The 16322-nt window shown below is 44.7% G+C and overlaps 1 protein-coding gene across 2 annotated transcripts in view; it reads left to right on the forward strand.

The window, feature by feature from the left end:
* LOC139411061 (palmitoyltransferase ZDHHC8B-like) overlaps positions 1–16322 on the forward strand; it is an 85518-nt gene that overhangs the window by 9949 nt on the left and 59247 nt on the right. The window contains exon 1 of one of the 2 annotated variants that reach the window (XM_071156864.1): positions 836–1128. The exons of the other annotated variant lie outside the window; for it this stretch is intronic. Coding sequence (XP_071012965.1) covers positions 1121–1128 — 8 coding nt within the window. The 5' untranslated portion in view covers positions 836–1120. Of the gene's footprint in view, positions 1–835; positions 1129–16322 lie in introns of those variants that run through there. 2 annotated transcript variants of the gene reach the window in all.

Below are 16322 nucleotides of genomic sequence, written 5' to 3' on the forward strand. Positions count from 1 at the left end.
TTTGATATAATAAAAAGGCACGCTCACCAAGGGAATCCCAAATGACTCTGTTAACATTTTTATTAACCCATAATGGAGTTATCCCCCAGCCTCCCCTGTCTTCCTGCCTCACCTTCTCTTAAGGCATCAGCATGCTTCAGTTCGGCCGGCAGCTAGCCAAGTCGAACCGAATGTGCTCGCATACGCCCTTATATTACATTAGCTTGAAAAATGAGAAAAAACGGCAATAATACTGTTTGTCAATTTAGAGATATTGATCTGAATTAATCTAAGAACTCAAGAAACATGTTATTGATTTTTCCGTTTTTGCCGTGGAGATCTTAGTCAAGCAATTTTACATCTAAGATGTTTGGTGCAGTATTTCTAAATGAAAAAATGTGCATGAAAACGAGTCGTCTCTCAGTGAATGACAACAAAGACTTTACTGAAGAATCCCTACTGTTGACCAATCACAGACGAAGGGGCGTAGACTTCGGCTCCAGACTTCAGCTTGCCTCAAGAAAAAAGGTTGTGTGCCTGAACAACCGAAAAAAAAAGACTTACCAAAGTCCAAAACCAACAATAAAAAAAACATCACAAAATGCCCTCATGATATATGCATAAAGTCTTCCAAGCTGTTTCGTCTGGGAAGCATGTGGACGCCTTTACACTCTCTTCCAAGCTGTTTCGTCTGGGAAGCATGTGGACGCCTTTACACTCTCTTACAAGGAGGGTAATATTCCAGTCATTATCTGCCACGGCAGGGTAAAGCTATAAATCAGATCCCTTTCCTCTCCTTCATAACCATGGCTTGTCCAGCTGTTGATTCCCCTCAGATAAATGTGTTGGACCAGCCACTTCTTCATACCGCATCACTGGACCCTACCAGCCACACGGACAAGCACGCCTTCCGTCTTCACCCTACGTTGGTATTGACAAGTGAACGAGGAGGGAAAATAAAAGCCTGGGTCATCTGATCTGATTCCATCCTAGCCTCCTGTCACTCCCTCACAACTAGGTTAAGATCATGCTTCCCTGGTCGTGTCTGGCATCCTGAGTGAACAAAGCAGCCTCTTCCTGCCTGGAAAACCACAGCCTCATAGCAACGCACAGCCTGCCCTCCGCAACAATAACCACGGCCATGCACAGGTTGTTATTAAAATGAATGCAATTCTTTGATTCATATTAGCTGTGGCAGGCAGGCCTTTGAAATGGACCGTGTATGTGGTTGGCTGTGTGTAAGGGGGTGTAATGAGGGAAAAGGTTCTGTAATCCTGTGTCTGACAAAGTGCTTTGCTTTGACAGCACTGGGATGTATAGTTGTTGTTGATTGGATAGCAGCAGAGCTTTGCGTGTATCATTTTAGATTTTCATTTTATCTGAATTGTTATTGTTTTGAACTGTTAAATAGGTTTTGATCTGAGCCTTATTGGACTTTGAAATTATTTGATGGCTCACTGATTTGCTTCCGTTCCTTTTCTAGGGGGGTTCTTTTATTTTGTCATAATCCTTTATGTGTCTCGAGTCTAGGGAGAGAGATTTTCTGCCTTCGAGCTTTGAAACTCATTGCTACCTCAGAACTTTTCTTCAATGTCTTTCAATTTGCCGTCAATTTTTTTCTGAGCTTGGCTTGCCAAAAATAAATTGTACCCTGTGATGCCATGGCTTGGCTAAATGAAACCATCTGTACGTAGTCAGAGCAGCTCAATGTAGCAATGTTTGCAGAAAGGGAAGTGAGGTGCTTGGGACTGGGAGTACAGGGTGTCTGCTCCCCCCGTCCCCCGCCCCCCACCTTTCACCCCAGTGAGGCTGGTGGTGGAAACTACTCCTCCTGAGAACATGTGGGAATGATTTAGACGTTCAGCCGCTCTCTCCCTGGGCGTCTCCACCCTGTTCCCCCCCCCTCTTCTCCATTTTGGCAGGGGGGAGGCCATCACCGACCGGGAATACGTTGAAACAGAGCTCTGCCTCTGACACCTCGTGCTAGAGGGGCCGTTTGACAGAGACAGAAAGAAGACCTGGAGTCCAGCTGCGTCTGTCTTCGAGTTAGAAAAGGAGACGTGTGTAGTTAGAGGAGTGTAGCCTACATCTCTAGACTACTCCAGAGAGCCATAGACACACACACACACAGGGAGAAAAAGATGGATAGGACGATCGAGTGTGGTGTTATGAGCGTGTTGCCTTTTCATATCTTTGTCCATTTTCATGGAAGTCCATCGTTAGAAGACCAGAGATGGTCACATCAAAAAGAGTTGCGGTGCTCACTCATCTGTAACGAGCAGAGTGACATAAATGTGAGTGGTCATGAGGCTTTGAAGCCAGAGATCCAAGGGCCAGCCTCTCCACTCCAGGCTTTCTGTTTAGCTTTGGACTTGGCCTTTGTAGTAGTACTGAGGAGCTCTTATACTTTCCCATAGCTTTAGCCAGACAGACCTTAGATGGTTTACGAATGGAAAGATCAAATATTGAGTGTACATTCTGTATTAAAATGCACAAGAAATGACTTGCCTAATATTACCTACACTGAGATTGAGATGCTGTCTGTCCACTCCATACACACTCACAGAATAGATATATTACCGCCGTTGATGTTTGATTGTTCAAAGGACCTGTTATTATTTTGAAGCTTTTTTTTAGCAGAGTGAAAGATGCCCTTGAACTGTGCAAACCTGCTTGGAGGATTTTGTTTTAAAGTGCTCCTGTGGAAGGAATTCTCATTCTCTCCCTGTTTTGTCTCTCTGCCTAGTTGCCGAACAGGGGTCGAACATTATTATTACCAGGAGATTATGATGAACCTGTGGGTCATGCTAATGGGATAGAGAATCCATGTGATCAAATGTTTATGATATTGTATCTTTGTTTAATATATTCTTTAAAGACTTCTCATTGGCACGCTGGTTCTCTGTGCCCTTAATGTGGCTTCCGTAGTCTCCTCGTGAGATAAGTAAGACGTGTAGCTCTCTCTGTGTGACTCGTCAGTATTCATCATTCTCTGTGTGACTCGTCAGTATTCACCACTCTCTGTGTGACTCGTCAGTATTTACCACTCTCCGTGTGACTCGTCAGTATTTACCACTCTCCGTGTGACTCGTCAGTATTTACCACTCTCTGTGTGACTTGTCAGTATTTACCACTCTCTGTGTGACTCGTCAGTATTTACCACTCTCTGTGTGACTCGTCAGTATTTACCACTCTCTGTGTGACTCGTCAGTATTCACCACTCTCCGTGTGACTCGTCAGTATTCACCACTCTCCGTGTGACTCGTCAGTATTTACCACTCTCCGTGTGACTCGTCAGTATTTACCACTCTCAGTGTGACTCGTCAGTATTTACCACTCTCTGTGTGACTCGTCAGTATTCACCACTCTCTGTGTGACTCGTCAGTATTTACCACTCTCAGTGTGACTCGTCAGTATTTACCACTCTCTGTGTGACTTGTCAGTATTTACCACTCTCTGTGTGACTCGTCAGTATTTACCACTCTCCGTGTGACTCGTCAGTATTTACCACTCTCTGTGTGACTCGTCAGTATTTACCACTCTCTGTGTGACTCGTCAGTATTTACCACTCTCTGTGTGACTCGTCAGTATTTACCACTCTCTGTGTGACTCGTCAGTATTTACCACTCTCCGTGTGACTCGTCAGTATTCACCACTCTCTGTGCCCGGCTTTAGAACTGAAGCACACCCAGCTGACAGCAGAAGACACTGGAAAAGATTACACTACGACTGTGTCCCAAATTACATCCCATTCCCTATAGTGGGCCCTACGTGCCCTGGTCAAAAGTATTGCAGTACATAGGGAATAGTGTTTCATTTGGCCTGCTATAGTCTGCAGTGAATGCGTGCTGAAACAGCAGTCTGCATTCGTCTATTTGTTTCCTACCTGACTTAGTTTGAATAGAATGGGTGCAATGAGAGAGCCCCATGCAAATGCATGATTTGACTGTGAAGACCTGAGTTGAAGGAGCACCCATTATTCTTACCTGAAAATGCCTTGTGGTTTTTTACTGAGTTTATTTATTATCTAACCCTATGATAACAGGAATATATTATTTTCAGTGAATTCAGTAACAGTTTACTATAATCTGGACTCAATTTACAGTAGTTGATTCTTATGCAAAGTCTTTGGTGACCAGACAATGCCTATTATACTGCAGTACACTGTAATTGGTGACCAAATTGATTCTCCTCAGTTTAAAGTGAAAACGGCTAGTGGGCTGCATGTTGAGTGGTGCCGCCCGCCAAGCGGGACTATAATCTCTATCTAATTTGACAGCAGTTCTAATGGTTTTTAGAGCCTGAATGATACTGTATTAACCCCCAATTACAGCACACAAAATTTTATTTTTATTTCAACTCCAGTGTCCGTCATGATTAATAGAAATACTAAAGTTGTGTTTTTAATAGAGGAAGTTTTGTGAGAGGTTGGTGGCCAGACTATTTGACAGAAACTTTAGTCTAAAACTTTTTTTTAATTAAACTCCCCTCATGGTAAGATGTCCATACAATGCTTAGCCATGGATTTCCTTCTGGGGGAAATGTTTTCCTTAGCTGGGTGAAGCTGTGCAGAATTCTCTAGAATCTGAATTGTATCCCAGCACAACCCGTGGCCGGGGAGCCGTTATTCCAAAACGGTGCCACTTCTCAACAACAAGAACAGGAAATTATGTTCTGAGCTAGTATTTTTATTTTTTTACTGCATTTGTGTCAGTTCCTGTATGAAATTATAATACTCATACTCCATCGCATCTCATCTACCATTGACTCACTGACAACATGCCTACTTGGTTAGTAACAACTATTTACTTATTAATGTGTTAGTGCTCGGTTTATTCCAGCCATTAATTATTATCTAGTTTGATGCAGGGGCTTTCTGATAGTGTGTGTTTGGAAGTCTGCAGATATCTGCCCTGCTTTGTGTTTTCAGGATGGGCGGAATGGTCTAGAGAGGAGTCTATCAGTTCTGTTTTATCTCATCTAGACCAAGGATGTTTTCTGTTTGTCCTGCTACTTCTCTCTCTGTGTGACCTCACTAAAATAACACATCTGGTCAGGGCATGGGGATGGGCTGTGCTGGAACTTGTCTGTCAGTTTTGCAAGTGGCAGAGACTGCCTCCACTTCCTATTTTGTCAGCCCTGTGGTGCAGGGGCTGTGAATGGTGTCTGTCAGTCTGTATCCTGACACACCAGCTGCACTACAAAGTCCAGACTGTAGGCTACCATACTGAGGGATGGGAGCTAAGTTAGCCACTGAATTAATAGAATGCTTGTATCGCTGTCTTGATCATCATGGTTGGTTTCGATGCTAATTCTGTGACTGTGATCGTTGTAGGCGAACAGAAAAGGAGCCACGGGGCCACAGCCAGCAAGTGTTATTTGTCCCTGTCCATCTGTGGCTTGTTCACCATGTGCATTCTCAGCAGTAGGGTAATTTTCAAAAGTCCTGATTTAAATGCTGTGTCCATTAGTGAGTCTGCCAAAGCCAGCTGGTCTCATAGAACGGTTTTAAACAGAATGATTTTTAGTGTAGAATGGTTTTAGAATAGAATTACCATCCAAACGAACCATCATCCACACCCCCACTAGCCCCCTAACACAGCACTGGGTCTCAGGGTAAATAGCCCACAACGAGAGGGGAGGGTGTGGCAGGCCAGTGTATCCAGTATGAATCACAACTTTATTCACTGGGGCTGAGGGTGCTATGGATCTGACTCCTCTTCTCTCAATGCCCCTTGCAACCATACTTCTCAGAGAGGTGTGCAGGATTTAAAAGGAAGGAGTGTAGATGAAGATCAAGATACCTTGGGAATGCCTGCGTTCATGTGTTTCATTGAGTGCAGCTGCAGTGCTGTGCTGTGTTAATCCACTGCCATGGCTGTGAGTTTGTACCAAAAGCAGCGCTTACCCATGGACTGTAGATGTCCAATATTTGTTCAGTGTCTGTCTCATAGCCTTTCATCCTCTATATGTCTATTTCAGGCTCGCTCTCCTGCTCTCTTTCACACATGCCTATTAAAAATCTGCTTTACCCTGTCCCTTTACATTATACATAGTACACTTAAAGCATTTACACAGTATGTACAGCATAATTACAGTGTAGTTGCAGTGTAGTACTTCTGATACCCGTGGTTTGTGTAATTGCACAATTAATACATACATGTCATCCCACTTAGTAGAAAGAGAGACCACACCACATGCGTGTGTCAAATAGGTTATTGTCGTAAACATTCTGCAAGTATGCAAGACTAGCCCTGTCTTCATCTCATACCGTGTCTGTGCTTTGTGTGTTGTTCAAATGTCAGTTAGTGTCAGCTCGCATTCCTCACAGTGAGCAGAGCCTCTCCTGGAATTGACTTGTAATCTCCAGGAGATATCCAGCTAGCATGGTCTGAATGAATCAGAGGGACGCTACAGTCATGTTGAGTTTATCTTAGCTGGGACGAGAGGCTGCGGGTAGTGTAGGCCGCATCCCGAATGGCACCCTATTCCCTATATAGTGCGCTACTTTTTTACCAGAGCTCAATGGAACCTGGTCAAAAGTAGTGTGTACAAAATAGGGAATAGGTTTCTATTTTGGACACAACCCTACTATCATTGTGCTGCCTGCTGGAGCACTTCAGATAGGATGAGTAGTAAGTACGATTCTCTCTCCTCTCAAATGGATTCTCCATCTAAATAGAAGCGTTGTACATTGTGTTTGAGAGGGAAGAACCATTTGTTCCCTCTGGCTTTCCCTGACGCTTCGCTGTAAAAGAAAGAGGTCAGGTCTTAGCGGTGCCTTTTTTCAGGACGGGAATCATTGTGTGGTTTCTTCTTTAGTGCCTTTGTAACTTCATGTTAAAACACCTCCTGCATTTGAAGTACTGTATTCCGTTTCATGACAGGGCAATTCTTCTCAGAGACTGGATTCATCTGGTAAGTGTTCAGCAGTTCAAAGCCTCTCAGATAGTTACCTCTGGGTTTATCCTCCCCTTGACAATCTCTCTCTTCCTCCTCGGTAATGAAATCATCTAGGCTTGTGCTGCTTATCTCCGACTAGGCTTTTCTGCTGTCCCCCATCCCTCAGCATATTTCAGCGCTGTTCGCTAATACCCACGTTATCACAGATTTGAGAATGCGCAGCTGAGAATGTGTGCAGAAGGTGTTAAAATGAGGCCTAGGTTACGCCTTCTTTAGCGTTTCATCGTACATTTGTATTCAGGGCAGAGTTTCCTAGCTAGCTGTCGTGTTTGATGGTTTGGTGTTTTTACGGATGGCTTGGCAGTTTTTAAGGTTTCTGTGTGTCTCAGGTCAGGAGTTACTGCTACTGCATTGCGGCTGCCTCTGATGAAAATAAAACACTTCCTGAACCAGCCCTAACTCCTCCACGTGGGGACCTGATGGAAAGACACTTTCTGCGTCTGAAATAACACCTTATTCCCTATTTCCTAGTGTGCTTTTTTTGACCAGGTCCCATAGATCTCTGGTCAAAAGTAGTGCACTATATAGGAAATAAGGTGCCATTCTGGACGTAGCCAGAAGCCACTGGCTTTGCTGATTTATGTACTAGTTTCATGCTAGCTGCTAGACGAAGCAGCTGAGCAATTAGCTTAAGCTTAACTTGGGCTTAAGTGATTGACAGAGGTAATGATGTGGTGTGTTGGAGAGACTTCAGTCAGCACAGTAGTCCTCCAGAGACGTTAACCAATAAGGAACTAAATGATTCCTAGAACCCACCAGGTACTGTTATAAATTCTTAAATGTACGGTGCATTCGGAAAGTATTCAGACCCCTTGACTTTTTCCACATTTTGTTACGATACAGCGTTATTCTAAAATTGATGAAATACATTTTTCCCACATCAATCTACACACAATATCCCATAATGACAAAGCAAAAATATGTTTTTAGAAATTTTTGCAAATGTATAACAAATTAAAAAAACAGATACCTTATTTACATAAGGGGTTGTGTTGATGTGTCTAGTGGGCAGGTGGTACTCCATCTAAGCAGATCTCCCTTTCACGGTATGGGGGACCGGGAGATGTGGGTACAGGAGACCGCTGGCATGACAGGACCCCCAGCTGAGTTGTCTGCTGGCAGCTGGGAACAGTAGACGAGGCAAGGCCCCCTAACCTGGCTCTGTGGATTAGCACTCTCTCTCAACCTGCTAGTTTTATCTAAGTGGTCCTCCAAGAAGAAAGGACAATAGCTTGTCAGTCCTTGGAACAGGAGTGACTTTTGCTTCCCAGGTATAAAGAAGGGGTAACATTTCGTTCAAAGAGTACCTACATAAGGACTTTATAACGCATTCATAAATCATACATAACACATTCATAAGCAGGACATGAGCATTTCATGAAAGGTTGAGTTACACTGGAATAGAGGCACTGTGATCCCTCAGAGTGGTGGAGTGATTCAGCTAACTGGAGTTTGCTTACTTGTCCAGGTAACTGACCTGCTCCACTGGGTCCTGTGTCCCCTCCGTCCTGACCTCGCATCCACCTCCTTGCTTGGCACGGCATTACAACACCTTGGCACAGTTCTCAAGGTGGTGTGCTGTGCGGTTGTGAGAGGTGGCAAAAAGACTCACACAATGACATAGATAAATAACAGTTCCATACCCATAGCTGTAACTACGTCTTTTTTGTTTTATAATATTGAACATGTAGGCTAATGAATCATACATGAGTGGCATTTTAAGTGACACAGGTATGATAAGTGTCTTCATTTTATTTGTATTTTTTAAATCTCTAATGAGATGTAAACGCTTTAATGAAACGATTAAACAGATGCAGGAGTAATATCAGCCGTGGCTGTGTGAGAAAGTACAATACTTCCTCTGTGACCTTTTTCAGCACGATTAAACTGTGTTGTCATTAGTGCTATAATGGCTGTTGCTTTGCTCGCAGGGTGGGAACACAGTGTGAGTTAGCCTACGGGTTAGACAGAGCAGTCACACACCAGCAGTGTTATGAATCCACTCTGCCTCCCAGGCAGCTCGGTGTTAAAATGGAGGGCCTTTCTTCCCTGCTTTATGGTGTTTGCAGCCTTGAGGGGATAGCTAGCCTGCATGAGAGGAATGTCATGACGGGAATCTGCCTTTTGCTGCTGAAATTCTTCTGGGGAGGATGCCTTGTGGTGCGCCTAATGAAGCTCAGTCAGAATGAATGCAGATATTGATCGGCCGCCTCATAGATTATACACGAGGCGTGAGCTAATTGCGTTTTGATAGACAGTTGGGGACTTAACTGTGAAAACTGCATCGTCATCCGCTCCTGAATACTCACTGGATCAGCCTCTAACTGATCAGGCAGGAGGCAGGAGGTTGAGAAATTGAATTGACTCAGTTGGGGAACTTCCTGTTATAGTGTCTGGTGTTCTGAATAAATTAATAACCTGTTGACTATCTCTTGTCCATTTTGTATGGACAAGATATTTCAGACTCGGTGTAATGCTCCCATCCAGATCTCCAGCTGCCTTTGAGTTGGCTGTTGGTGGTTTCGAAGGAGGTAGGGACGGAGTGAGGGAGGGAAGAACGAAAGAGGAATGTCGAGCGGGCCCAGAGATGGGCAGGCCGCACTTGTCCGTGACATTCCCCTTGGCCCCGAGGAGCCACTTCACCCCTCCAAGCTAGAGCCTTAGCCATTTGTCTTCATGCTGATCAGGGACCCCACGTGAGCTCATCTTATCGAGTTAAATGTGAGAGAGCGGTCTCTGGCTGCTCTCCTAATCCAACAACAGCTAACCTCCCTGCCTCAACACACACGTCCTCCCTTATGCCATGTCAGAATGTTTAGTTAGACTAGAGAGTAAAGCAGCAGTTAACAAGGCAGGTCTAAGGATGTTGTTAGAGAACACAACACAGCAGATCTGTTTACGGCCCCCAGACCAACACAGGTGTGTTAATGTGGAACATAGGAGCTGCTCTGTTATGTCTTTATCTGCCCTATATCCAGACCCCTGATCCAGCAGATAAGCATGTTTAGTACCTTCTCAATAGTCCCCAGTCTTCTGTGGAAACCAAGCCTGGGTTCAAATACTCATTCAAATCTTTCAAAGGATTTAAGTGTTTGCTTTAGTCTGCTTGGGGTGCCATATGGGTGACATTTTGCAACTATTCTATTGGTTCTATTTCGCCAGACAAGCTCAATCAAGCCAAGCTATAGTTTTGAACCCAGGTCTTACGGAAACCCAGTCTGTGACGGCCATTAGGGCTCAGTGAGCCAGTGACAAGGGCTGCCATTCAAACACCTCCCCGGTTCATTCATAAGCTGCCCTCCAGATTGCCGGGCTAAGTGGTGACTGCGGGAAGCCTATTTTTACTCCCCTCATAACTTGTGCGTGGCCGCTCTCTCATTGAAACGTTTAATAGAGCTAAAAGGCAGCCTGGCAGATGTCAATCGGCCACTCAGTCAGGTCCGACCAACCTCTTCAAGCCGTGCCCAACTTTCCATCCCTCTCTCTGTTTCTCTCACTCTCTGTCTCTGTTTCCCTCTCTCTCATTCTCTACATTTCTCTCTCACTCTCACTCACACCTACACTTACACACCAGAGTTATTGTTTCCCACTGACAATGCAGTTTCTACCATCCCCTGAGTCCCCTCACTGCCCTAGAACATTCTTGTACCGGTCTTAAAACATGTGTAGCATTATGCAAATGCATGGATTTTTCTAATACTGTCTGTCCCTATGCATGGGCTTTGCTACTGTAGCTTAAAGCCACAATCTGCAATATTTGCTACGGTTTTAAGGTCATTTCCATGAATGGTGTGGCAGGGTCAGACTGTTGAAATGTCAGATTGTGGCTTTAACACACTGCAAGGTTACGAGAGGCAGGCTGGCTGGCTAGCAGTACCAGTTGCAGTAGTTGCTCACTAAGCTGGCTGGTAGCCAGAATTTATTTCCACACCACATCCAGAGGATATTTTTATAATCTCTCTGTTTACTAGTGACGTATGGTGAGGTTGGTGGCTGGGTAGGCACTGGCTATTATGAAAGCCAGATTTACTTACAAATATTCCTTGATAAAGCCCAAGTTCACCATACAACAGATGGCTCCAACAACTATTAACTGAAAATGAACACGTTTTTTTTTAACCAAATGTAAATACCAATATAGCAAAGATACAGAAGCAATAGCCTCCAATGGCGGCATATTTCATATCATCTGACAAAATTATACACTGCTCAACTCAGCTTAGACATAGACCGATGTAGCATCCACAGTTGCAACCAATAGTTGGCACTAAAAGACCAATATATAGACACATTTCATCCGAATAGTTTGCAACCCTGATATATATATTTTGGGGCGGGGGGGCTTTTCATAACAGCTTTTTTATTAGATTATCACACGGTCAACATTGCCTATCTTGTCTATCCGGACTGCACGCCACTGCTGTGTACAAACTCAAGAGCTCGCCTCACTGAGCCTGGCCAGATCTGTGTAAACAGTTCTGATTCTCTCTCTCTCTCGCTCTCTGTGTGTGTTCAGATGACAAATGAATGTTCACTTCGCCTATAAGAGGTCTGCAAACACGTGTAACTCTCAGCTGTTGTCTCAATGTTTTGTTACACTTCACTTCACCCCTTTGTCATGACTTATAACAGAGTCGTGAAAATTACAACGGGAGCCATACACATTCATGACTTATAATAGAGTCGTGAAAATTACAACGGGAGCCATACACATTCATGACTTATAATAGAGTCGTGAAAATTACAACGGGAGCCATACACATTCATGACTTATAACAGAGTCGTGAAAATGACAACGGGAGCCATACACATTCATGACAGCTGACGCCACCTTATTGCATAAACATTATCATGACATAAACCATTGTTTAGGTCCGCTAACTGGCTAGCTACATTGTTAACCAACTAGCTTACCCAACCAGTTTAAGTAGTGAAGATAGTGTGTAAAGCCAGTTCACCCCAATGACCTTAACTGTCATGAATGTAAACAACTTGTGTCAATGTCATTACGTTGTTATATAGACTTTATGGCAGATTGGGTTCAAGAAAAGTATCAATTGAGTATGAATGACAGTGGGTAGCCGACCCCTACAGTACCGTATCTACCACCAGGTGAGGTCAGGAACTGTTGCCATGCTCTCATTAACTACTCCCACTGTGTTGTCAGTGCATACGGTGTGAACACCTGGTGTTCCAAAACAGACAGACTCCTAGATTGTATCCCAAATTGCTCCCTATGGGGCCTGGTCAAAAGTAGTGCACTACATAAGGAACAGGGTGCCATTTGGGGCTCCCCGCTAGCCTCAACCTGCTCCTACGGCCCTGCTCCCAGCTCCACTGGCTATGAATGAGACAGATGGAGCAGGGCTTAGAGTGGGAAAGGGACTCGTCGGATGACACCTGTGCATGGCGGGTGTGCTGCTGCTATCTCTCACTGCAGACGGAGCACAACACAACACTCGTCTCTCTGACTCAGCTCTTGCTTTGACAGGCGTGCTGGGAAGGGGCTAGTGGTGCTCTGTCTGTCCCAGCCAGATGGATCACTTTGATATTAGGGGACTGAAGCAAAATTAATCCCTGAGTTTAGATGAAGTCATGTGCATCAGTGAATGAATATTTTGTTAGGAGTTAATAAGTAACACGAGTACTTTGTAAATGCTACAAATGACAGTATGCTCAGGTCTACTACAGAATGCTTACACATTTGAAAATGCAAACGTGTAAGTGCATGCTTGAAATGCATGCTTGACACGGCATGCTTACAGGCTTGACTCAAATCTTACTGACATAGCTAAGCTGTGTCATATTGCAGCTACTTTACAATATGTTAGTGGCCATTGAAACTGATGTACTGCATGTGAATCTCTTAGGATTTAGGGTTTTATTTGCTTCCCCCATTAGCTTTTGCAAAAGTGGCAGCTACTCTTCCTGCGGTCTAGTTACCTTCAGCTGATGGGTCTCTGGATCTCTTGAGAAGCCGTCCCTGTGTTACAATACAGAGAAGAGAAGAAGAGCCTCCTGAGCTCTGGCTGCTTTGGTAGGGCTCGTCATATGTTTCTGTGGTACTGCCAGTTTAACACACACGTATGAGCACACACACACACACACACACACACACACACACACACACACACACACACACACACACAGCACTTTCTATGAATACATGCACAGTCCTGGCTATGAATACACACAGTCCTGGCTATGAATACATGCATAGTCCTGGCTATGAATAGACACAGTCCTGGATCGGCACATACACACAGCTCTGGTTATGCCTCTATTCATTCTGATCTCTCACTGGAATAACAGTGACAGCAGGAGGAACCGGAGACTGGTAAGGGCATACCTATGCTGAGAACTGAGAGGCAGTGGTTTGCTGAAACCTTACATTCTGTCTCACAGCCCACGAAATAAGTCAGTTAGATTTGGCTCTGTTGCTTTCCGTTTCGGTTTCCTTTCCTGCACCCTCCATCAGGCTGAAGTGGTTTCTTCAAAAGCACAGTCCGAGTTAAACCTATCACTTATAAAATGAAGCATCTTGTAGTGAAATGATTTGAACCATCTTTCGGTAAGGGTGGTTTACAGCCATTTAACATGTAATGGCTCCCTTAACGCCCTGAGCCTAGAACGAGGTGTTAAAGCAAGGGAGGTCACTAATCAACCAATCAAGGTCTTTAGTAAGGCTGATCCAAAGCCAGGGATGTCATTGTGTGTGCTGGCATGTAAAATTGGTCTCTGGGTGACTTTCTGTCCCTGCTCTGTTGCCCAGACAGCTGCCTGTCTGTCTGGGACCTAAATAGGTGATGTGTTGCAGTGTGTTGCAGCAAACTTCTCTGAAATAAATAACATTTTTATTTATCACATCATTCGTAAACAACAGGTGTAGACTAACAGTGACATGCTTACGTACGGGCACTTCTCAACAAAGCAGAGAGAAAAACAGAGAAAATAATATAAAAATAATAACACAAGGAATAAATACACAATGAGTAATGATAACTTGGCTATATACACGGGGTACCAGTACCGAGTCGATGTGCAGTGGCACGAGGTAGATACAGTGTGTAGATATAGGCAGGGATAAAGTGACTAGGCAATGGGATAGATAATAAACAGTAACTGCAGCATATGTGATGAGTCAAAAGAGTTATTGTAAAAATGGTCAATGCAGATAGTTAAATAGTTAACCAATAGCTACCGGGACTAACTATTTACCAGTCTTATGGCTTGGCGGTAGAAGCTGCTCAGGGAGTCCTGTTGGTTCCAGACTTGGTGCATCGGTACCGCTTGCTGTGCGGTAGCAGAGAGAGCAGTCTATGACTTGGATGTCTGGAGTCTTTGACAATTTTTAGGGCCTTACTGGGCCGTACGCACTACCCTCTGTAGCGACTTGCGGTGGGATGCCAAGCAGTTGCATACCAAGCGGTGATGCAGCCAGTCAAGATGCTCTTAATGGTGCAGCTGTAGAACTTTTTGAGGATCTGAGGGCCCATGCCAAATCTTTTCAGCTCTCTGAGGGGGAAAATGTGTTGCCGTGCCCTCTTCACGACTGTGTTGGTGTGTGGAGCATGTTAATTCCTTAGTGATGTGGACACCAAGAAGCTCTCAACCTGCTCCACTACAGCCCTGTCGATGTGGATGGAGGCGTGCTGGGCCCTCCATTTCTGTAGTCCACAATCAGCTCCTTAGTCTTGCTGACGTTCTTGGACCTGACACTGCCAGGTCTCTGACCTCCTCCCTGTAGGTTGTCTCATCGTCGTCGGGGATCAGGCCTACCACAGTCGTGTCGTCGGCGAACTTAATGATGGGGTTGGAGTCGTGCGCGACCACGCAGTCGTGGGTGAACAAGGAGTACAGGAGGGGACTAAGCACGCAGCCCTGAGGGGCCCCCATATTGAGGGTCAGCGTGGTCGGATGTGCTTTTGCCTACCCCCGCCACCTGGTGGCGGCCGGTCAGGAAGTCCAGGATCCAGTTATCGAGGCAGGTGTTTATTCCCAGGGTCCTTAGCTTAGTGATGATCATGGAGGGCACAATGGTGTTGAACGCTGAGCTGTAGTCAATGAACAGCATTCTCACGTAGTTGTTCCTTTTGTCCAGATGGGAAAGGGGAGTGTGGAAAGGGTGGGGGTGTTGTGTGACACAGACTTCACTCAAATACGTGGTGTTGTGTTGCAGAAGACTTGGTGATACCACAACAGAAGACTCTAACATTCACTCCCCACATGGGAGTTGTGTTGTTTTCAAAAAGTAACTGTCTGCCTGTGATTTGATTTTCAGCTTGAAATACTTGAACAACAAAAGAACAAAAACTAAAAGCCCTCCTCTTAAACTCCTAACTTTAAAAGTAAATATCATCCACAGAAGACATGATGGGTCTCATCGGTTTGCGAAGACAAAGTTGTGTACTTTTTAACAAGCTTGTAGAATTGTATGAACATACTGAAGAGTTGCTCTTCCGATCTTGCCTGGGGCTGTATTCTCCTGGAGTGTGTAATGTGTGCATGACAGCACCTAAGATACAGGTTGTATTTCCCATCAGGGACCATTGTAGAACACCACCACAGCACGTCTGATAGTGTTGGATTTTAGCCACATGGCTTTTATCCATTATATTGCAAACATTTGTGAAGTAACGCTGGAAAAAAATGCACTACAAGCAATTATCTTACTTGTCACCGGTCTAGAAATAGAGTAATCATTTGAATGGTGGTGCTGGTTGAAGGCCATGTCAGGTCTATTTTACTAGGTAGGCCCTGAGGTACCGAGGTGAGCGTTGAGACAGAGCGAAAGCTTGTGTCAGCAGTGTGAAGACACCGCCATCGGTCCATTCAGCTGCAGTGTGCAAACGCAGAGTCCAAACGCAGAGTCCAAACGCAGAGTCCAAGCGCAGCCGTTTCAACACAAAGGTTTAGGGTACCGTTCTTTCTCACTCTGTGAGACACAAGAACAAACAGCCCAAACAGACAAATGCCCAGCAGGTTTACAAAACAAAACAAACTGAACTCCACAGTCCACACACACAATGATGGGTTAGGCCAGGACCAAGGTAAAGGTTTAATATTGTCGTCATTGTTGTTGGGTGAATGTGTGCCTGAATGTGTGTATAGATGAGTATTACTGTGACCTCTCGGTGCTATAAATGGGAGTGAACAATGAAGTCATTGCAAGGTGACTGTGAACTAAAGGCCTAGTTTTCTCTGGGTAATCCCTGGGTGTTGGGGCTGTGCAGCTACACCTCAATTCAAACTGTAGAGCGAGAGCTCCACATACACTACATGACCATAAGTATGCGGACACCTACTCGTCAAATGTCTCATTCCACAATCATGGGCATTAATATGGAGTTGGTCCCCCCTTTGCTGCTATTACAGCCTCT

The sequence above is a fragment of the Oncorhynchus clarkii genome, chromosome 6 (assembly GCF_045791955.1).
Source record: "Oncorhynchus clarkii lewisi isolate Uvic-CL-2024 chromosome 6, UVic_Ocla_1.0, whole genome shotgun sequence".
In the NCBI taxonomy this organism is placed as follows: Eukaryota; Metazoa; Chordata; class Actinopteri; order Salmoniformes; family Salmonidae; genus Oncorhynchus; species Oncorhynchus clarkii.